Here is a 23,833-nt window from a genome sequence, read left to right on the forward strand (position 1 = left end):
AGTAAAAATAATTTAAATAAGTAGTAGCAATAATGGTAATAAATTAAAATAAAAGTTAGTAAAAGCAAGGAAGTCAGAATCTCAGAACATTGGGCTGAGCATCCTAGAATCCTGACCCCAACATCACTGAATGATTCTGGGATTACATGGATTGTGAGAAACAGCATTTTCTACGACTTATCTTCTGAGGTGTGGAAAAATATCCCCGAAAGCAGGCCACTTAAAGAATACAAGATGTAATGAGGATGAAAAGTGGACACAATCAATACTGAAATATTAGATATTCTATTTATTTCATTTAGCTGTTAAATTTTCTGAGTAATATTCTGTAAATACTTTTTCAGTTTTTTTTAATGGGCATTTTGTGTGAAAATGAAATGAATAACGAGCGGTCCATGACTTTTGCTCAGTACTCTATCTTTAGCAGCTTCTTAAAACTATATACTGGTCTCATACTGTCTAATCACAGTTGGTAAATTGTTCTATTGTTCAGGTGTATAAAAACAAAAATCTTTATCACAAACAGTGACTCAAATCCATGGAGGAGTACAGCATGACTGTTATTTTTATTTTGTTAGTGCACATATACAGTTGCAGTATCTTATATTACTTGGAAGTTACACTTGATGGCTTGATGAATTGGGTACATCAAAAATTTGCTGAAGATCCTGCAGGGGTCAGTATTGCGCTTCAGTGCTGGGGAACAACGGGGGGGGGGGGGGGGGGGGGCTTTCTTTGGAAGAAAACTTCAGGGAAAACGATCATGATAGATTACATGATTTACAGGTGTTTCATTTGTCTTAACCCTTCTGTTATCTTCAGTTTCACCCCAGCAATTAAAAGATCTGGGAAATAATTTCTAATGGGACTTCTGCCCCCCACCCCATATAGTATAAACTATCGGTGGTTCTCACACTGCTACGGGCATCGTTGTGTTAGATTAGGGCCCTAAAGTTTTTGAAGATTCTAAGATTGCATTTTATTACAACCTCAATATCATCCAAAACAGCCTAAACAAATGTGTGTAAATTGTTGATATGTCTTATGTTTCATACAGCTGAAACAGCCGGGGTCAAACTGACCCTTAGGAATACTGATGAGTACAAAATGTGAGCAGGACATAAAAAAACTAACAAACAAAAAAAAAGATTTACCCAGATGTCCCTTTAGAGAAAGTAATTAAATATGAAGCAAAAATGTCATTGATTTAGAGATGTTAAACATTCAAAAGATTCAACAGTCAAATTGACCCCAAAGATAATAGGAGGGTTAAGCTTTCCTGTTCAAGCATTTTAATAATCCTAATGTACAACAGTGGAATATACACAGATTTGTGCTTTTAAATGAAGACCAAACAGAGAAAAAGTGCATGTTTTAGGCTGTACAAGTTGATTCCCATTAAATTATTTTAGACTAATAATTATTTGCTGGTTCTATGTGTGTTCTTTTTATGCTGGCCTGGGTCATCTGAGAGCTGGGACTTAAGGGTCTTTTTCCAGAAACCTCTGTAGCATCTCCACTTTTCTGTTCCTCTAAGCTGGAGCCTGTCTCAGCAGGGGACTGGTAGCCTAACTCCTGTGGGTCCAGCGGCTCTTTGGAGAGGAGAATGTAAATGGCTGGGACATTTTTAAGCACGGTCATCTGGACCTCTTCATCCTCCTGGCTCTGCCACACTTCTCTCACTGTCCTGTACTGAAGCTTGGACACTTGATGTAACCCCCGGACTTTCCGTTTCACAATCTCTGCACAAGTAATGGTTTTGGTGATAGCACGGCCCATACCAGTAAACACAACCTGAGTCACTGGAACCACGTGTCCTTCCCCTTGCAGACGGGACATAGCAAAGCCCAAAATGTTTCGAATTTTACTTCCCTCCTTAACACGCATCTCTAGGACCCCAGGTCCTACACCTGGGATTGGACATGGACTCGGCTCTCCAGTAGAAGAGATTTTTCGGAGTCCTCCTTGTCCTGCCTTGGTAGAGCAGGCATTTTGACTTTCAGTCATGTTTGTAGCAGATGTGGAAGACTGCCTGCGGACATATGTTAGTTCTCCTCTGGGCAGGAACACACGTGACAGCCTCAGATCCTTATCTTCTGCAGGATGGAAAATTATTCCTCAAAAGCCACTGATGAACAGGGAGTTCTCCAGTTCCTCAAGAGCTCTTAACTCTGAGCTTTGAAGAAGCAACACACAGTCCATTGTCTTACATCTGGAATGTTGTTCTTTATGTGAAAGGAATGACGGGTCAGTTTTTGATTCAGTTGTGTTCAGTGGCTGTAAGAAAATGAAGAGATATCAGAGAACACTTCATACACCATTCTGTTAGAGCTTTGGAACTGGCATGCAGAAAAAGGCTCAGGCAAAATTTATCACATTGCTTAAACTCAGCCCATTTACAATATCTCACTCAAACTGCCTTTGAAGCACGCTCCAATTTCTCTCAGAGGACAGTTACATCGAAAGAGAATAAAGAGATTAAAGATGATTGACAGGTAAATGTTCTGGCTTAGATGTTCTGGCAGGCTAATTATACAATCTTTTAATTAATTACAGATGAGTGTCTCATTTCAAACACAAGTCATTTCACACAATAATTCAGGGTGCACTGAACTAATTTAACACTTGCTAAAAAATGAAGTCACTGAGTACAAAATTACAGGCTTTAATACCAAGTAAAGTTTATCTTGAGAAGATAAATTTACCTTTTCAGCATATGGATGTCACATGGGTGGTTGATGGTTGAAGTCTGACTTAGAGCTGGCTTAGTCCCAGTCTTCAGTAACTGTGTTCATGTTGGAAGTGTCCTCTCACAGAGGCAGACTGCATGTAGCATGAACACAGTTCACCAAAATGCATTAAAGAAGCGTGTGAATGGCTGTGAGGGACAGGGGGCAGGAGGGGGGATTGGAGAGAGACATTGGGACCTCTTAAAGGGATAGGCACTCATTTTTTACCACTGAACCCTTTCCCCATCAAATGACATCAAATTCTTCAAGCTTCATTGAATTCTCCTTTAAGTGGGTCGTGTTGATGAGTCCCTGTCAATCTGTGTGTGTCTGCAAATGATTAACATGCGTGACTGATTAAGAGAGTTCAAATACAGAAGCAGCCAAGCATGAAGGTACAACACAGCCAGGAAACAATTTTCAGCTGTGAAACATGTCTTTGAAATGTATGGCCACTGTTTATATGCAAATAAGAAACTTTTTTTACATTCTTTTGTGACATGCAAAAAAATAAAAATACAGACAAATTTTGTCCCTTCTGCCAGTTCTATTTTCGTATCCTCCTCTCCCACTGTCGGAGCCGTATGGCCTCGTAGCATTTCGAGCCTTGAGGCGATGATTTCAATCAGAGAATAGAAGGGCACACAGTTCTGCTTCACAGAATCCACCGCCTGTATGCTACAGGAAGCATCGAGCACACGCACGCAGAAAACAAGGTCAGACACACTGGGAAAAAAGTGATGTAATGAATTGACTTGCTTCAAATGTGTACATCATTTCCACATAAGTGAAATATATTACATCAACACAATTTTGTATTTCAATTTATGCATTTTTGGCAATAATTGTGCTGATTTAATACAATCGGTTCTTCTGAAAATGTATACATTTGAATCAAGTAAAGTCAATGCCTCACTTTATAGATTCATACTAGACTCACACCCCATCTACTTCACACAGTCACTTGACATCACTAGGGATGCATGATAATATCAGAATCATTGGCATCAGCAGAATACCTAAAAATTGACTGGCATCTGACATCAGTTTTGATTTGGGTAATAGTTCAAACCAATATTGATGTGCAGTAGTATGCAAAAGTTTGGATGCTCCTGGTCAAATGATGTTTTGTTGTTTGTTCTAAGTGAAGATAAGTTAAAACATCTATACAGAGAAATTCTGCACATATTAATGCACACTTACTGTTCATTTACAGAATATAACAGATTGTGGCGTCCTTACACTGGTCGCACTGCTGTAAGTGTGTGTGAGGCATGTCCATGTAAAGTGGCCATACAAAGAGTCTCTTGGGAAAGTGCCGCACTTGTTGTAGAAAAGATATTTATTGTAGGTGAGTAGTTGTTATTAGCTTAAAACGTGCAGCAGTGTTGGTTGCTATAATTTGTGTTGGGCTGTGGGTGGTTGGTGTCTACCATGGAGTAGAATTGTTTGGCCTGAGGTAACCTGCTCACTATCCCAGCAGCTTGGTTAGTGCTGAGCATCGGTTCTCTATTGATGCCTGATCAATGAAAGAGCAATCGCCTTTAAAGCACCATGTTTCCCACATAGTCCCACACTGATGTGAAATATCTGCACTTTATTAATTTTACTGCATTTGTAACTACCTAAAAATGTAAGCTTATATTAATGTAAAGTTAATTTAGTCCCAATCTCTATAATCGAAATGAAAATGTAAACACTGGCATTGGCCAAAAATGCCTGTATCAATGCATTCTATTACACTCTATTCTCTTTATATACAAAGGACACTTTATCTAGAACAGACTATATGCAGTTTAAACATTGCTATCTGCTGCTGTGTTTACTGCTATTATTAGCTTAGCATTAACAGTGTGTAATAATTATAGCACATTTACAAATAATCATTGTTGTTGAGGTTAACCCACCGTACTCAAAAAATATTTTAAGTCATTTTATCATCTCCTTTTGCCTATTGTCCACTGTTTAGTTTAGTCTCTAATGGCCTGTGCCTACAGTTGTTTAGTCTATTTTAGAGAGTTTATATAATTTATTGTTTGTATATATTGTATTTACTGTATTCATTGTCTGCTGCTGTTCTTTCTCAAACGCAGCAAGTGTCCTAAAGGAACTGTATTTGCCCCCCCCCCCCCCCCCCCCCCCCCCCCCTCACGCCCCCACTCATGTCTGTTTTGAGAAGGAATGACAATAAGATTGACTTTGATTCTGACTTTGATTGCTAGAAGCGAGAGTGCATCAACATGGGTGGGTTGATAGAATTGTGGGTTTTCAGATGAATTATCCTTGAAAGAAATCTGGCCTAGGAAAGAGCAAAACAATTTGACCAGACAGTAGATTTGTTGGCTTTTCAGTCCTTGAGAAATAGGTGTACAGCCCTTGTTCATAAAGCAAAATCTAAATTTTATTTTGATGAAACAACACGAAATTTAAATAATCCTTTTAAATTTTGGAAAACCGTTAAAGCATTGTCCACCATCCCAAAATAGCAGTTTACATTTCATTTTCAACCAAGATCCATTTTTAATTTACTGTTTTACATTTTTATTTTTAAATAGTAATAATATTTTGTCCATGTATTTGTCTGATTTTCGAAAAAAAAAACAACAACAAGTACTTAACAACATAATTAATGCTCTTACTAGTAGAAAATCATAACAGATTAAGTAACAGACATTAGCTTGTATGTTTTGATGTTTTTTTTTTGTTTGTTTTTTTTTTTTTGTCCGAGAAGCTCGCTATTGGAACCCAGGGAGCCACAGGGTTGATGATCCAAAAACAAAATATAAGTTATTCTCCAAAAACTTGATACAGAGATCATCTTTGCCACAAATTTGCACACTGCTAGGCAAACCAATAGAAATGGTTTAATTTTATAAATACTTGGGTTTTATGTTAGATGATATCCTGCCTTGTATATTGATCAATTAATAAAGAAGTTAAAATTAGGATTAAAGAATTTAAGATTAATTATTACTGTTATATTATTATTTTGCTTTACTCAACGGGCATGAGAAAATTGGTTTAGATTATGTTGATATTTTTTATAGGCATACTTCAAAGATGGTACATTCATTGGACTCTGTTTATCATTCTGTATTAAGATTTATAACAGGTGCTAGATATTCAACTCATCGCTGTGAACTTTATGAAATGATTGGTTAACCTCCACCATTTTTGTGTGCTGCCCTCTTGGCCAAGGCTCAAAGTGATTACCCTGATTTAAAAAACAAACAAATAAAAAAAACAAAATATTTCTTATTCTGTCAGTCAATGTTGTCATTATAGACATTATTTGAGGAACTGTACTTTCAGCAGTATCATTTCTCAAAGTTCTGTACATGATGGTGCACATAAATATTTGAAGTGCCATTATAGTTCTTTCATGATGCAGGATGTAAGGACTGGGCTTTACACATACAATGCTATGTTAGGTAAAGGTATATAATCTTTATTGTTATTGTTTTCAAAATGTGTTATATCCAGTATTGTTACAATTAGATATATGGCTTTTTGGAAGGAAACTCTTCATGTTTACCGTGTTACAGAAATTTATAGCACGCAGAGTGGCAGAAGTGTGCTACTTGAGTACTTATATAGCACAAAGCACTTCTAAAAACTTTTGTTGTTTTTATTTTACTAATACATTACTGCAGATTAAAAGCATCCTGTTTTAACAACCACTGTTTCAGTTTCTTTATCAAGTGCTACAGACAGCGCACACAGTCAGTTGTTATCTGGCAGACGACAGAGGCTCTGCCGCAGGCCCTCTCTAGTGGCTTTCTCTAGAACTCTTATTAATTTAATTAAAAGGAAATTAGGTCTCAAAGGGAAGCATGGCAGATTGCAGTGCCCTGTGGAAATGAAGTCAAAATTGAGTTAGTTTAATGGCATTAATCTTCTAAGTGAAGCGTCACTTGAAACTTTCATTAAAGAGACATTTGAAGTTAAAAAGTGAAAAAAGAAGCACTGTACACTTCTTACTATACAGGAAATCTAACATTTTATGCTAAGACAGCTTTAAAGGGTACAGTATTAAAAAGTAAAAATATTGTATGAGACTGTCATCTGCACCTTTCAGCTCTGTTTTCCTTACTGTACCAAAAATGTGCTTAATAATAATTCTAAGCCTTACTGAAGCAATTTGTCGCTGATGAAAAACTGGAACGATGTTCATTCATGCTTTACTTACACTCTCAACATGCAATTTCCCCTGTGGGACTACTGGATAGAAATTCTGATGTGGTGTTAACACCCTCAGAAGCAAATTTAATGAAGTCTGTTCAACCTTGATTTGTAGTGGTAAAGCAAAAAAGAAAGCATTCAGAGCTAGACTGGTAATAACAAGAGAAGGACAACACTGAAGACGTGCAGTGAGTACTCAAAATAAAACAAATACATTATATGAAATGACTGATTTGGCAGATTTGGCCCCTTCCTATGGGATTCTATAATTTAATAGCAGAGTACAGAGAAAAGGATTCTTGTATGATAAGTCACATGTTCTATAAAAATAATGAGATAATTGTCATGCCTTCAGAAACAACTTATTTTGTGTTTGGTCACCTATTGGTTATTTAGAAAAAAGAAAGTGTAGGGAACTACCTAGGAAAAAAGGACATCAATCAAAATGTTGTCCTCGTAGAGTGAACAGAGTAAATGAAAACTGCTCAAAATTCTGTCTGAAATATAAGAGAATTTAAAAGAATAAATAATAAAATATTTTTGTGTTATTACAATTTTTATTCTGATCTGCATGTTGTTCTAAATATATTACATCTCAATGATACTGCAATAATGATAAACATGATGATAATTAGGGAGAAATAGGAAGTACTATTTATAACTGTTATGACATAAGTCAATACAGGACCCCCCACAACCCAACTTTGCCCAAGTGGGTGGAATAGCTTTGTAGAGAAGGAGGAGGAGACAGATGTGGAGCTCATATGGGGGTAATGCACTGTTATAAATGATGCGTTTCTGCCTCAGAAAAAGCCTAATTGAGCCCAAACTGCATCAGTCATACTGAGGAAGGACAAACCCCCTGGGACCATTCACAGTTTAACCAGCTATGTGCAAAATATTCACAAAACCTAACACAAGTGAGATGTCATTTTCAGTATCATGCTGTTATTTTATTGAAAAAAAGTGTCTTCATACAAATGTGGGCCATATCCAACCAACATAGCCCCACCTCAGAGGTAAAGCACATGATTAATTATAATTTCACATCTACTGTATGTCCATATCCACCGAGAGAATGTTAAGATAACACATACACTGCAAGTCTCTTTGCTGCACAGTCCAGACTAAGGTTTTGAGTTGTTGGTGTTTGATGCTACAGATATTGCATAAGTTTCAGCTTCTGAACAATAATGATGAAGTGTGCAGCAGGTTTCAGTGATTACCATAGTCTGCTATCTAGTACTTCTTCTTCATCACTAAAAACACAGACCATCTCCAGAACATCATCCCTTCAAGAATGCGACTCGAATCATCTGCTTCACTTAAACTGGCTTCAAAAATAGAAAAGCTTGTTACAAAGGGCAGTGACAAAATTAAAAAGAAGAAAGTAAGAAGAAAAAGGGATACCAAAGCATTCTGCTGAGATTAAATTATTAGAATGAAGTAATCAGAAAACATACGGCACGTTATCAATTTAGAAAGAATACTTCACAGAGTTACCCAAATAATACTGGAAAATATTTATGAGCCTTTTGATCGTTATTATAAATAATAACTGTAGTGTGGTTAGCAGGCCTCCCCTAGAAATACAAACTTCAGCACCCTTTTCATGCTGATGTCTTTTGTAGCACCTTCTTTGTCAAATTCAACTGACATCTTAGGTCTGGTTTATCAGAACCATGGGCAAAGAGAATAAAGCTGACTTGTGCAATGGAATTATTCGTGCTTTTGCTTGGCAACAGAGCCCCCCAGTGGATGTAAGGGAGGGACTTATAACTGCCTCTGCACCATTGATTCATCGATTTATACCAAAACAGAGGACATATGTAAAGCACAGAAAATATAAAGAAAAACACAACAACTTTCCCCGCATTAAATAAGAACCTCTCAAAATTGATTGCTCTGTCATATCCTCCTTGTAATTTGGCCACAATAACATCAAGATGACAAGTAACCTTGGGATAATTTTCCTCTTTGCTCAGATCTGAATCTTTCACAGTGTCAGAGCATCACTTTCAACTTGACTGGGTCACAATCACTCGCAAAATCTCTCTCTGAATTCGGGGCTCCTGTGTGTTAATGTTGGCATCTCCCACCTGACCATCCTCATACCTGTGCAGCACAGAGAGGACATTCAGTATGGTTACTGTTTGTGGACTTGTAATCATTCAGTTTATTTGTCTAGAGAGAATATTAAAATGTAGCTTGATATTAAAATGTAACTCACACAAAAAAGAAGCGTGTGCAGACATGGTCAGGCACGGGGCACACCCATATATTTCCATGTTTCTGGAGGTCTTTGGATGTTATTACTGTATATAACAAGTAAAAAAAATCAGTTTTATTCTAACAACCACTGAGCACAAATTATTCATTTTTCAGTGTCATGAAAAAAGGTAAATATATTCAACAGAAAAAAAGACTATTCAGTATTTAGTGTTTCCACTCTTTGCCGTTATTACAGCTTCCATTCCTTTCAGGAGACTTGCGCTAAGTTTTTCTAGAAATCTGCAGGGACATTTTTCCACACCTTCAAATTTCAGTCTTTGGAAGTTCGTTGCATTTTCTGCTTCTCACAATTGAAATAATCCCAATTACAAGTTTAGACTCATCAGTCCATAAAACCTTACTCCACATCTCACATAGCCAAGTGTTTTTGTTTGTTTTTCTTTTTTTTGTTTCCTTTTCTCTTCTTGACAGCTACTCATCCTTTCAGACTCACAGTGTTGTGTTGTCTTCAAGGATAAACAGAAACACACACACACACACACACACACACACACACACACACACACACACACACACACACACACACACACACACACTCTGTCACTTGTGCTGAGTCAAGGGTATGTTATATATTTCTTGTCTTCACAAAAAAAATACCTGTGCATTTTTTCAGATCTGAAGCAAAAGTGAAGCTTGAATTTCTCCTCTCTCTCAAAGATGAAAGCTTTAAGTTCTGTTTATCTGATGGTGACAGTTTTTATTGTCTACCAGGTCTTGTATGGTTGTTAAGAGTCTAATTTTCTCTATATCTTTCAATAATCTTTTGAGATCCAGTCTTGAAAAGTTTTGTTTTTCATTTATTTTCCTCTGACTTTCACTTTCCTTATGCACATGGATCTAGTCTCCTCAGAAATATCCCCATTATAGATAGACATGAGAAAGAAATCTGCAGGGCAGCTAAAATGTGTTTGTGTAGTTGCTTGTGTGAATGTTAGTGTCTCTGTGAAGGAGGATGAATGTCAGTGGGAGCGTTGGGAACAGCTTTTGTTGAGAGGACACAATTGTAGCTTGTAGCTTTTAGGACGGGAAGGATGGAAGAGTTAAAGTGGCAGTAGAGTGCAAACAAGTAAAGGGTGGACAAATTAAATACTGATAGATTTGAAATTTAGTGTTGGAGGCTTTGTGTATTTTTCTGTTAAATATGTTTTTGTGTTTTTTTTTAACACTGAAAAATGAATACCCTGTTTTTAATGACTGTTTTGACTGGAAATACTAGGACTAATTAGACCTAATACTAATTTGGTAATAAGACAAAATGATTCTTGTCTTACCCTCACAAAGAGCCACACAGTTTAGATTCCGACTCTGAAGAAACCTTGACTCCACTGGGTGAGTCTGCAATAAAGAGAGTAATCAAATAGTACAAAAAGGTGATGTTATTTTACTACATATTAGCTTTTAGTCCCTTTAGTTTAAAACACTAGTAATTTAACTGATAATTCAATTAGCTTTCTCAAACAAAGAAAACACTGCACTGAGCTATAATATCTACATAAATGGTTGTACCTGTGATATGGTGTTAACTCTGTTGTAGTGCTGCACTAGCTCCTCTTTTGTGGGCATATGGTGCTGTCCTTTCCCCATTCCTACACAAAACAAACACATCCCAGACTTAGAGTTGTCCAGTGTCAAGCTGAACATATGCAAAAAGCAATATCAGTGGAAGATAGGAGGGGGAGCCAAAATAAATGATATACAAAAGAACAATCCAAATGACACTAAAACCGCAAACATAAATCACAGCTCACCATATTTTTAAATACACAGTCCAACCAAAATGCAGTAAGCTCTACACAGCACTACACAGTCAGCACCAAGCGTGGCTATATCTGACCTCTGACAAATGATTTAATGCATCATGAAATTTAACCACAGATCACTACAGTCATTTTGGTATGACTCAGTATTATTTTAAAAAATAAAATTTTTTATAGGTGGAGAATTTAATATTTGAAAAATACTGGTAATTTGACCAAGCATTAAGAACATATTTAGACTACCTACTACCTTCTTCCACTGTATTATTTTTGGCCGAACAGTTTGTTTAAGTACACAGTGCAGACCTGACATGTAGCCACAGGCAAAGTTTCTCCTACCTGAGTATCCAAAAGAGATACTTGAGATGGGGCTGAGGTAGATGCCCTTCCCATAGGCTGCCCCATGCAGCTTGTGTTAGAGAGAACAGGAATGCACATTCACTAACACACATAATCTGCAGAACTCAAGTGGCCATCAGTTGATGGTGTAGTACACCTATATTATCTGTTCAAAAAGTCAAAGTAAGATATACTGTACCTGCAGCTTAGTGTAAGAGGCATTAACTAGTCCATTTCGTAGAATAGAGTGCCAGTTTTCTATATGGGAACCACTGGTATACATTGGCATGGAGAGAAAGCAAGAGAAAAACATCAAACCATGCAGAAAATACAGCATACAACAAACAATTCAAATTACAGCATAAAGTGAGCTTTAAGGTGACAGGTTTTATAGGAATATACCCACTGAAAGGCAAAAGTGCTGCCATATAGTTTCCTAGCTGTGCGGAATCGAGCCTCTTTGGCAGGAGGGCTACTGAGCAACAAGAACTGGTGGGTAGTGTGCATGAACTTGAGTTGCTATCAAAAGAAACGGAAAAAAGAGGAAAATTAATTCTCTCATAGGCTTTGTTTGTCTAATAATTGGAAATAGAGGGGTGCAACACCGTGGTGTGACAAATATCCTCACCCTGCTTACGGGTAGCTTGACAATATGTGATCTATTGCTGGATATAATCCTGTATAGAAAGCAAAAAAAAAATCTTACTAAAAATGCCTGGAGCAACCTGATTAGCTCAAAAAGTGCATATCACTGGGGCTTTAAAGGCAAAATCATGCTGACAGATGCCACTATTCTATGGGTTTCACTCACCACTGTAAAAGAGGATGTGCAAGTGGATCTAATTTGTCCATCTGTTTCTTTATTTCTACATATGAGCCCTGTAAAGATATGGCAGTATGATATCAGTCATTGGTTCAGAACAAAAGACAGCGATAAATATGTTATGTTGTCACTGTTCTATGCACTGCTTACTTGTGTTATTTCTCGTATAGACATGATGCTGTCCAGTGCTTTCTGCAGCCTATCATAGCTTCTTTTCTGTCAACACATTAAGAAAAAGCAGGCATCATGACATGAGAGATCGGCATTAATTCTAGATTGAAAAACTAAAACAATTTTGGTTTTATTTTCTTATGTAAACTGTCACACTATCATGATGTCATGATTTCAATTAACATCCTGTACCTTAGGGTTAAATGCCAAAGCTTTGGGGTCAAATGGGTCAACCACAGATGGATAAGGATCAAAGATAATGCTTTTACGGGAAGACTCCAGGGCAGCTCTGCACATTGCCACCAGCAAGTCAACTACCTGTGCAAAAGTCAACATGCAGTCACTAACATCTGTTAGGAAGAGTTTCATGAAGAAAGGAGGACACACCTCAAACATTCTAGTTTATTTATATCAGACTATGTGTGGTTGTGTGCTACCTCTGCTCCTGTTGCCACATCCTCAACAGCTCCTGACATAACTCCTAGTGTGTAGAAAGAGAACACACACAGCTCTCTTGTGCACACTGCAGGCTGCAAAGACAGACAAAATAATTAAAAAACAAAAAAAAACACCATCACATAACATACAGTACTGTACAAAAGTGTGTAAAAGACCACTCTTTGTTTATTTCATTTTCATTCAAAACAGCCATTAAAAACAACGTCTAAGACAAAAAAAAATTGAAAAGAGGAGACATTTTGAATGAGAACACTGAACCTGGACATCTGAGATGTGGAGTAAGGTTTAATAGACTGATGAGTACATTTGTAATAAAGGCAAAGAGTAGACACACTAAATACTGAAAATGTTCATATTAGTTGTTGAGCATTCTGTGTAATTGTCTGTTAAATATATATTTTCTGCTTTTCCCTGACACTGAAAAATAAACTTGCATTCAATGGCTGTGTTGACTGTAAATAAAATACATGAATGGTTTGTCTCTGACTTTTGCACAGTACTAAACATCTAATGATAGAGTGTGCAAATATGACATAACTACACGGCATGCACATAAGGCTTGTCATTTTTAATAATTTTCCAGTATCAGTACTGATAGTAATACCAATACATTGATTTTGAAACTGACTGCTGAACAATATTTTTACAATACTTACATTAAATTACAAAAAGAAATGAATGTGAGATGCTGGATATGGGCATATTTACAGACTCTAACTGACTACAGACTAATCAACAAGTGAAGACATTAATAACAGGCAGAGTGCAAGTATCATAGCCAATCAGCAGTCTACAGATTTTAAACAAGTATCATTATTGGCTCATGGGTACTAAGAATGAATATGTATTGAAGTGAAATCTGTAATTTGTATTTTAATTAAATGTAATATTTAGACTCGAGTAGAATCAAAGTACTCTGATTTACTGTCCATTTACCTTTACCTTCTAACAGCACAAGACGCACATTATGAAAAACTAAAAACAAAATATAGACGTGTGATCAGAATTATCATGCAAGTACCAGTTTTCATACAGTAGAATACAGTTCATATTTTCAGTAAAAGGTAGTTTTGATATTTTTGTCTGAGTTTTGGCACCGTTTTTATTCTCCTATTTTTTAGTTATAAAACTCAACAAATAAATCACAGTTCACAGTTATTATGCCAGAAAATGCATAAAAACAGTGGCAACTAATGTGGAAATTCAGTAATATTTATGTTGTTATGCAATAACGTCATAAAAATAAGATCATTTTCAAACAAGATGAAAAACAGAACTGGTGAGGTTCTGTGTAACTGTGTGCAGCATCATTGATTGCCATCCAAAGAGCATCTTTGGGCTGACACTGATGTACACTTGAATAAACTATCTGCTTCAGAATTGCCCAGAAGTTTTAGATGAATAATTTTTAAATAAATGGGTTCTAAGTGGGGTCAGGAAGCAGACCAATCCATAATCTGGTCATCAGTAAACTCCTTTTTCTTGAACCATTCATGAGTCGGAAGCATGAGATGGGGCAATTGTCTTGCATGAACATGAGTGTTTTCCTCACGACCCTTCCACCATGGCAAGAACATTGTTCCAAGAAGGTACAGTAACCCTCTGAGTTCAGTTTCACTTCATCTTGCACATAAAAAAGGGCAAATAAGTTCCTCACTGATGATACCCTATAATCCTATAATGTTACATGGCACTAGTCAGTAAATACTACCTTTGAGAATTTAGTCTTCATGTATTTTCAGCCTGTTTTTTTCTCAGTTTTCTGTTTTTTGTTAACTGGGGCATTGTTTTCATCTTTTGCTAATTCATATAAAACTTTACAGCGAGTTGTTTTCCTCATTTCTCTCAATCCACAGGCTTCAAATGTTTTCTTGCTGGTTGACATAGATGTTTTTTCAGCTTGTCTTTTTATTCTTCTGAGATCCTGAGCTTTAAGTTTCCAAGAACTGTATTCCACACGTTTCCCGGACCACCTTCAGTTTTCTGCAGAAATTTTCTTAATATAGTGTTCAAATATATCATCCTTTCAGTATGATGATCCCATTAAATTAGATATTTCCAGTGTTGAGGTGCTTTCAGATACAGCTTTCACTATCTTCTTTTCCTCTGCTGTAAGATCTCTTCTTCTGCCCATTTTCAAGCTTTGCTTAATAATTGTGAACACTACATCTACTGAGTGCAAACAAAAATGACTTGGTTTGCTAAAACAGCAAAAGAAAGTCAGGGAACTTATCAGACACCAATTAGGGACCAATTATGAATTAATTTGGAGTAACTGTGCCACTTAATAAAAAGATATATTGCATTGTAGCCAAAAATACATGGATGCATAATAATTCTGAACACACTGTATAAAGATATAAAGGACATAAAAGAGCTTCAGTCTCCGTTTCTCATGTTTAATCAATGTTTAAAATACAAAATTACAACCGTGATACAAATCGAAGGTGGGTACCTTGAGCATGGAGCCGTTCTGAAAGACGTGCTGCTCATCACAGACTACACAGTACTCATTCAGAGTGGGAATTCTCTGCTCTGAGTATTTCATGATCTAGATTTAAAGAGACAGATTTACTGCATTTAATGTACATGCACATGTACATAAATATAACAGAAAAAATAAATAATTTACCTGTACAAGAAAGCCATATTCTAGAGTAGGTATACTCTTGCAGTGGAGAAGAGCTTGTGAAGAGAAGAAGAGCTCAATGAGCTGCTTGGTGGTGATCTGCACTGTGGACCTGGAGCCAGGGACCACCACACTCTGAAGATACATCCCAAGCAAGATGGCACATGTTATATGCATGTACGCACCACACTACTATTAACAACAGACTCCAAACCAGGCCCAGAGTTTGTACTCAAAAGTTCTAGCATAAGCTCATAATTCAACAGCCATTACTGCGAGCTATAATGAAATTAATGTGAGAAAGCACTTTTGTACAGTGTTCATTCATTCATTTTCAGAATTTAGTTCTAGTAATTTAGTAATGTTTAATAATCTGACCTGTCCGTTGGGTGCATAAGTGAGTAACTCTCCTTTGGGCACCTTCATTGTGCAGGAGACAGAGCGGTTCATCAGCCGAGTCACTCTTGGCTCCGGCCCGGAAGCCCTGCCCTTCTCCCCAGGGCCCTGGATCAGAGGAACATTTGGGCACCTGTTGAAACAGAGAGAAACCGATATTGTAGCTGTCCTCACTAATCTTTCTTTTCTTACATTAATAAAGTTTTTTTTATGGTCTTTATATATATTATTACCCTGAGTGAGTTTAATGTGCTTTATGGCTGTAAAGCATTGATATATTAATTGTAATCACAGAAAAAAACTAATTTCTTCTTCTTATTATTATATTTTTGTGATAGTTGCCTTCAAGCACAACATAAACAGCTACTAAACATCAAGTAAATATGACATACATAAATCTGACTAATTCTTTTTGAATGCCAGTGTATATTCAAGAGATCTCATTTAAAAAGTTTTGTATGAGATCTCTTGAATGCACAACAATATCTTTGAACAATGAGTTGAAACAGTACTTGGCTATTGGCGTGAAGATGCTGAGACCAGCGCGGAACTTTTTGATTGTTCCTCCAGCCTTGAACCAGCTGTGTCTCTTCTTCTGCTGAGCTCTCAGAAATTCATTGCTGAGGTGCTTCCATTGATTAGATATGAATGAGGAAAGAATTCTAGCAAGAAAGAAATAAACATTTACCATTATTAACAAAATAATAATAACCCTAATAATGATAAGAAGTCACAACATCAATAAACAAATGTATGTCAAGTAATACTAATATCTCAGGTGCTCATTAATAAACGGACAGGGATGTTTACCTCTTGAGCTGTACACCAAGATTAAAGCCATCTTTACAGGAAGGCTGGAACACGTCCACTGTTGGCTCTAAAAAAATTGGACAGACACATACACATCATTAAAGATGTCATGCACTCAATAGGGATGCACGATAAATCACATTTTTATTAGTATTATGAGGAACACGTTGTTAATGCCAGAATAGATCAAATGATCTCACAGGTTATCTAGGATGGCAGGAACGTAGCAATATAAGCTCAACAACAGTTTCACTAGGTTTAAACCCTGATCTCCCACAAGCAAAGCAAGTAACTGGAATATTAGACTAAACAGCCAGATAAAAGACAAAGGTGTACAGCTCAAAAACTACTCTATCCTGAACGACTAGCCTGTAAAATGCTTAAAACATGATGACTATGCTCACTCTCAAAAAAGCATCATATCAAGGATGATATATGTATATACTTACATTAAAAATATATATACACTACTAAAACATATTAAAAGACATGTTCACGGCCCAATTTATTAATTTCTTACTTAATTTATTTAACTGTTGTATAAAAGAAGTAGAACACTCGAGGCTGTGTGTTATCGCTATAACTCGCCTTCGGCTCGTACCTGTGACCAAATCACAGCCATGATGGTATTTCACTACACCAAGGTTTTATTTTTGTTAGGAAACACCCATCATAATTTTATATAGCACATACTTTACTGAATATTATTACACTAAATTCTAATTTATTCTAAAATTGATGCAGCTGAATCACATTTTTATACCTCTAACATGTATGCATACAAATGTGCATTCCTACCTGGTCCATCTAGGTATTGAGATAATGAAAAGCGAAGTCGTAAAACAATAGGTTCTGTTCTGTTGACTTTCCATGCTGAGGCTATCTCCTCCTGTCGAACAGAGCAGATGATTAGTTCTACTAAAGAGATTTGCTGTAGAACCATTTTTGCAAGTAAGCTCCATGTTTCTTACAGAAGCATTTGAAGGGTTTTCTGATGAAACAAAAACTCACATCCAGAAAGCTGATGTTGATGTGTAGGTCAATGTCAACATCATCAATTGTCTCATATTCCCTAAAAAAAGGGGGCAGGTTGAGCACCTAATTTCCATAACAGCGATTATGATCAAAATGAGCTAAAGTTATTTGAAGGTTGTCCTTAATAATTATATGACTATTAAGCTTATTAATATTAACAGTGTTTATATATATATATATATATATATATATATATATATATATATATATATATATATATACTGTAGCTTATGTTTTCAGTACCTTACAGAAACAGCACTGTCAGAGTAGATGTCTTTCACAGCTCCAACGTCTGTGTCCAACTGAGGGTGGCAATACAGGTCAGCAACATAATGTCCCTGCGTTGAACATGCCTCAGTTATAAAGCTCTGCATATGAGTGATGTATAAGAAATGCAAGGAACTGGCCTTTTCAAGACAGGACTGATATAAGCAATGTATAAGTACTCTTATAGGGTTGGTTTCTCAGACTTGAATTAAAGGGGAATTCCACTGATTTTTGAAAGTTGATTAATGAAATGATTAACATGTAATCAAAGTCATTCAGAGTGGTGTGATGTGAAATTGTTGTAGAGACATTCAGAGTCAGAGTAGTTCACAGTGGTAGTGACAGGAACCAGATTTCTTCTAAAAGCTACAGCAACGTTATCACACAAAATTATTACAAATGTGTTGTTAAGACACTGTTTTATGACAATTGTATAATACAATTTTGCCATTTTAAAATTCAGTTATGGCAGAGATGTGCATGCAGGGTGTTATAAGTGTTATAATGACCATTATCAGCATTACATATAAAAAATCAGAATGTGCAGGTTCACTGGCCTTTTGGATTGTAAATAAAATGGCTATATTTGTGCTGTCATTGCACATTGTGAGACACTGCGACCCCTGGATCCTAAACCATTTCACATCAAACAACTCTGAGTGACTCAATGCAGTTTATACATAATTCTCAATGACTGAATTATGTAGAAACTGCAAACCATTGGGGGAATTCCCTTTCAGCCTGATCCTGGGCTAAACTGCAATCAATGCCAGTGATGCTCCACCATTAAACCCTTGTTTATTCTTTTATGCTTAGGCATAATTATGAACTGCCTTTCCAAGCCATTCATATCAGACAGCATACACACACACACACACACACACACACACACACATACACACATCACAGATCAGACACAGCAGTGCTGCTGGAGCTTTTAAACATCTCAGTGTGACTGCTGACTGAGAATAGTCCACCAACAAAAAAAATTCAACCAACAGCATGACCAACACAAACTGTGCTGCAATAGATGATCTATCACTTATACCTACAAGATGGACCAACAAGATAGGAGTGTTTAATGGAGCAGACACTGTGTTTAAAACGTCCAGCAGCAATGTGTCTGATATCCACCACCACCAAGGAAGTGTACTTAATGAAGTGGCCAGTCAATTAAAAAAAAAAAAAAAAAAAAAAAAAAAAAAAAAAAAAATATATATATATATATATATATATATATATATATATATGTGTGTGTGTGTGTGTGTGTGTGTGTGTGTGTGTGTGTGTGTATGCTGTCTGATATGAATGGCTTGGAAAGTGTGTTGGCCCGTATATATTTTACATTTTGCTATAGAAATACCTGTGCTCCGTAGAACAACTCCTCACAGTCACTGTCTCCATCTGAATCCTCATCAGTCCAGCACTGCTCACTGACACTCTGAGAAACAGGCAGGCCAACACAGGTTACAGACAGGTTAACACATCTAAGGCTTCATCTGTCTCCTTAACCCTCTGTTCTTCTTCCCTCCCCCATCCATTTATTCAGAAGATGCCTGATGGTCTGTTTCAGCCAGCCTGACTAATCTACTCAATGAGGTGAGTGTGTCAGTAGGACAGCCTAAGTCTAGGATCACAGGATCTACAATCTTCATTTAAATTGTTGAAATTATTCCCTAGTTTATATAATTGATAAAATGTCTTTAAGAAACCAATGAATAACACATGAAAAAACACCACAAAATATTAAATTAATTTGAAATGTTTGACATTTGGCAATAGTTATGATTTTCTTACCATGCTGTTCATAGACTTCAGCTCCCGAGAGTCTCTGTCGCCCTTCCCATCTAATCCAGTAAGGAAATAAGAAAGTTAAGTTTGAAAAAAAAAACAAAACAGTATGCTGGGATCTGTCTTAGAATTTCAGATGAGGTCAGGCATTAGGATCAGCTTGAAGATTACTCTCATTCAGTCAAATTCATTCAGTAAAGCTGTCCCCAAAACAACCTGTGGAAATGCAAGGAGAAAATTATATGTTGATTGATTCGTTTATCTTATTTCCATCCTGACAAGATGTTAAAAGCCAGAATTTTTTACAGTATAACATATAAGAAAGGAGCACACACAAACAAAGGGCATACATGGACAATGAAATCAGCTAAATAAGAATATAACCATATTTAATTTCCTACAAATCAACAATAATTTGAGTTTTTCTACTTGAAGGAATTGCATTTCACATGTTTGATGAGCACTTGGGCAGAAAAATGCTTAGGGTTTTTTTTTCGTATTCGTGGATTATTATACTGGCTCAAGCGGACAAGAACAAAGCAGCTATTTAAGAGCCACAGAATCTATGAAATATATCACGTTTATTTAGATAGTGCGTTCATTGCCTTTGCTTTGTCCCTTTGATTGCTTTATAAAAATGTGCACCTGTATCGACACCGATGTCTGTGTCTGTAGGACTGTGAGAAGCTATGAGGAACATTAGGAGCGTTTCAGTTCAGCACCCTGTAGGTAAACGTTAGCCTTACCTCTTGTCAGAACAGTGACGCTTCTTCGTATTTTGTGCGCCTTTAACCGTTTAAAACGTCACCACGACAGACATGGCAGACACCGGCGGTTTTGACTGAGAGTGCCATTATGAGCAGGCTTTTCTGTGTGCTTTTTTGTCTGTGTCTAGTCCCTGTGTCTGGCTGTGTCTGGTAATAGTCGCTGTTTATTTCAGCCTTTACTGACTGGCTGTCTGCTTTCTCCCTGACAACACACCACGACTCGAGCATGCTCAGTGCGCGCTGCCGGGTCACGAGACCGCCATCTGACAGAGAGCATCACAGAGCATGCCCACAGCAGCGCGAGCTCCTCGAGGGACGGCGCGGGAAAAAAAAAGAGCAAGAAGGAAGATGGACGGGTTACTGAAGGAGGAGTCCACTCGGCCCAATCTGAGGATTTGCTCGATATTTGTTGATATTCTATATATTTATTTATTCCATTCTACTCTGCTTTATTCTATTGAGTTCTGCTCTATTCTGCTTTATTCTATTCAGTTATGCTCTATTCTATTCTACTTTGCTTTATTCTATTCAGTTCTGCTCTATTCTGTTCTACTCTACTTTATTCTATTCAGTTCTGCTCTATTCTGTTCTGCTTTATTCTGCTCTACTCTGCTTTATTCTTTTCAGTTCTGCTCTATTCTATTCTACTTTGCTTTATTCTATTCAGTTCTGCTCTATTCTGTTCTACTCTACTTTATTCTATTCAGTTCTGCTCTATTCTGTTCTGCTTTATTCTATTCAGTTCTGCTCTATTCTGCTCTACTCTGCTTTATTCTATTCAGTTCTGCTCTATTCTATTCTACTTTGCTTTATTCTATTCAGTTCTGCTCTATTCTGTTCTACTCTACTTTATTCTATTCAGTTCTGCTCTATTCTGTTCTGCTTTATTCTATTCAGTTCTGCTCTATTCTGTTCTGCTTTATTCTATTCAGGTATGCTCTATTCTGTTCTACTCTACTTTATTCTATTCAATTCTGCTCTATTCTGTTCTGCTTTATTCTATTCAGTTCTGCTCTATTCTGTTCTGCTTTATGCTATTCAGTTATGCTCTATTCTGTTCTACTCTACTTTATTCTATTCAATTCTGCTCTATTCTGTTCTGCTTTATTCTATTCAGTTCTGCTCTATTCTGTTCTGCTTTATTCTATTCAGTTCTGCTCTGTTCTGTTCTACTCTACTTTATTCTATTCAGTTCTGCTCTATTCTGTTCTACTCTGCTTTATTCTATTCAGTTCTGCTCTGTTATATTCTACTTTGCTTTATCCTATTCAGTTCTGCTCGCTCTATTCTGTTCTGCTTTATTCTATTCAGTTCTGCTCTATTCTGTTCTGCTTTATTCTATTCAGTTCTGCTCTATTCTGCTCTACTCTGCTTTATTCTTTTCAGTTCTGCTCTATTCTGTTCTACTTTGCTTTATTCTATTCAGTTCTGCTCTATTCTGTTCTGCTTTATTCTATTCAGTTATGCTCTATTCTGTTCTACTCTACTTTATTCTATTCAGTTCTGCTCTATTCTGTTCTGCTTTATTCTATTCAGTTCTGCTCTGCTTTATTCTATTCAGTTCTGCTCTATTCAGATTCAGATTCTGATTTAGATTCAGATTTCTTTATTGATCCCAGGGGGAGCCATTTATATAAAAGAATAAACACTTTAATAATTTAAAACAATATAGAGAAATTTGCATGTACACGAGATTTAAGTACTTATGAATAAAGTAAATGCTTTATTCTATTCTACCCTGCTCTTCTCTGTTCTAAACTGCTCTTTGTTTAATAACATATATATTTTGTACAATGGCTTGAACAATATCTGTGTGAAAATGACTCATTCAGTGGACAGAAATGCAGAGAGATGTGTGAAGCTGTAGGGTACACTGCGAGGTAGAGGGTCCAGTGAAACAGAGAGAGCCAGAGCTGCAGAGAAAAGACAGGCACATAGCCTGCTAACAGCCTGACTTGTCCTGACTGATTAATGTCATATTCTGCTCCAAGCACAGCCACAACTGTGCTCTCATATGTGGCTGTGAAAGCCATGCTTCCTCTTTGAATTACAGCCACATTCTGGACTTAATTATAGGATTTTTCCCTAATTTCTCTTTCTAACATATTACTGAAACAACAATATTAATTAAATAATAACAGTACATAGTAATAATAAATAAAATGGTAGCTAAAACAAAGGTGTTTAAAAGTAGAGCAATATGTTTGTACAATTGTATTCTATATGTCTCTCACAAAGTGTTCAGTGGTTGTAATACACTATATTGTCAAAAGTAAAGTTGTCTGCCTTCATACGCACATGAACTGAATAACATCCCGTTTTGAATTCGTAGGGTTTAATATGGTGTTGCCCCACCCTTTGCAGCTATAACAGCTTCAACTCTTCTGGGAAGGCTTTCCACAAGTGTTAGGAGTGTGTTTATGGGAATTTTTGACCATTCTTCCAGAAGCGCATTTGTGAGGTCAGACACTGATGTTGGACTAGAAGGCCTGGCTCATAGTCTCCGCTCTAATTCATCCCAAAGGTGTTCTATTGGGTTGAGGTCAGGACTCTGTGCAGGCCAGTAAAGTTCTTCCACACCAAACTCACTCATCCATGTCTTTATGGACCTTACTTTGTGCACTGGTGCGCAATCATTGTTGGAACAGGAAGGGGCCATTTCCAAACTGATCATACAATTGTCAAAAATGTCTTGGTTAGCTGAAGAATAAAGATTTCCTTTCACTAGAACTAAGGAGTCAAGGAAAACAACACCATAGCATTATCCCTCCTGTACCAAACTTTACAGGGTAACACTTTACATTAAGGATCGGCAACCAATCATTAATTGTTTAATAATCAACTATTAATTTCCCATTATTTAGTTATTAATTAACTCTTCATTAAGCATTAACTATTACTAAGTAACTGATTGAGCACTTATCAATTAGTAATTAAGTACATTGTTAGTTGATAAGTTAGTTTGTCATTAGTTTGTCATTTAGTTTAACTTGCTCATTATCTGTGTAATAACAGCTGCTTATTACATTGTTAATGAACTAATAAGTATTTTTATTCATATAAAGAAGTAACTTGATAACTTACAAGCACTTATGTGTTAATTAACTTTTTTATCACCTCCATATATTCAGTTGCTTTAATTTTCTTACATTGGTTCTTGTTCATTAAAGATGCTTATGGCCACATAAGCAGAGCAGAGCCAGTCAGAAACAGAAAGGTGATGAGGAGACTGTGTGACAGAACAGAACAAATGAGCATGTAGTTTAAGCAAGTATATGTTTGGCATTTCTAATGTCATGCCAGTGGCCCACACAGCAGAGAAAGCCATCTCCCATAAAAGGCACAGGAGCCAAACATAGCACACTAATTTCTCCATGAAAGCAATA

At 36.6% G+C, this 23,833-nt stretch overlaps 2 protein-coding genes across 3 annotated transcripts; both read right to left on the bottom strand.

Moving 5' to 3' along the window:
- Positions 1–715: 715 nt before the first annotated feature.
- Positions 716–3,016, bottom strand: rpp25a (ribonuclease P and MRP subunit p25, a). The gene is made up of 2 exons (XM_017713627.2): positions 2,706–3,016; positions 716–2,277 (listed from the first exon to the last, which is right to left on the bottom strand). The coding sequence occupies exon 2, from the start codon at positions 2,005–2,007 to the stop codon at positions 1,414–1,416; it is 594 nt and encodes a 197-aa protein (XP_017569116.1). The 5' UTR covers positions 2,008–2,277; positions 2,706–3,016; the 3' UTR covers positions 716–1,413.
- A 4,816-nt stretch (positions 3,017–7,832) lies between these two features.
- Positions 7,833–20,661, bottom strand: parp6b (poly (ADP-ribose) polymerase family, member 6b). Of its 2 annotated transcripts, none has more exons than XM_017713701.2 (23): positions 20,427–20,661; positions 19,687–19,896; positions 19,253–19,330; positions 17,866–17,924; positions 17,599–17,659; positions 17,386–17,476; positions 16,588–16,654; positions 16,290–16,439; positions 15,760–15,910; positions 15,385–15,516; positions 15,208–15,303; positions 12,731–12,823; positions 12,486–12,611; positions 12,273–12,338; positions 12,111–12,178; positions 11,928–11,976; positions 11,706–11,818; positions 11,499–11,571; positions 11,300–11,369; positions 10,710–10,789; positions 10,475–10,538; positions 9,142–9,226; positions 7,833–9,026 (listed from the first exon to the last, which is right to left on the bottom strand). In XM_017713701.2, exons 2-23 carry the CDS (start codon positions 19,696–19,698, stop codon positions 8,930–8,932), a joined length of 1,881 nt encoding a protein of 626 aa, XP_017569190.1. In that variant the 5' UTR covers positions 19,699–19,896; positions 20,427–20,661; the 3' UTR covers positions 7,833–8,929. The 2 variants fall into 2 exon arrangements, with proteins under 2 accessions (XP_017569190.1, XP_017569188.1); XM_017713699.2 differs by having other exon boundaries at positions 17,866–17,960.
- Between the last annotated feature and the right edge of the window lie 3,172 nt (positions 20,662–23,833).

The sequence above is a fragment of the Pygocentrus nattereri genome, chromosome 11 (assembly GCF_015220715.1).
Source record: "Pygocentrus nattereri isolate fPygNat1 chromosome 11, fPygNat1.pri, whole genome shotgun sequence".
Classification (NCBI taxonomy): domain Eukaryota; kingdom Metazoa; phylum Chordata; class Actinopteri; order Characiformes; family Serrasalmidae; genus Pygocentrus; species Pygocentrus nattereri.

What these genes read in the sequence shown, in the direction of transcription:
- parp6b (XM_017713699.2), bottom strand. An exon ending in TCAACATCAGCTTTCTGGAT is followed by an intron (nt 17,477 to 17,598) that starts GTGAGTTTTTGT and finishes TCTGTTCGACAG; the next exon opens with GAGGAGATAGCCTCAGCATG. An exon ending in GAGTTAACACCATATCACAG is followed by an intron (nt 10,539 to 10,709) that starts GTACAACCATTT and finishes TCTTTATTGCAG; the next exon opens with ACTCACCCAGTGGAGTCAAG.
- rpp25a (XM_017713627.2), bottom strand. Translation starts at nt 2,007, where the DNA reads ATGACTGAAAGTCAAAATGCCTGCTCTACCAAGGCAGGACAAGGAGGA.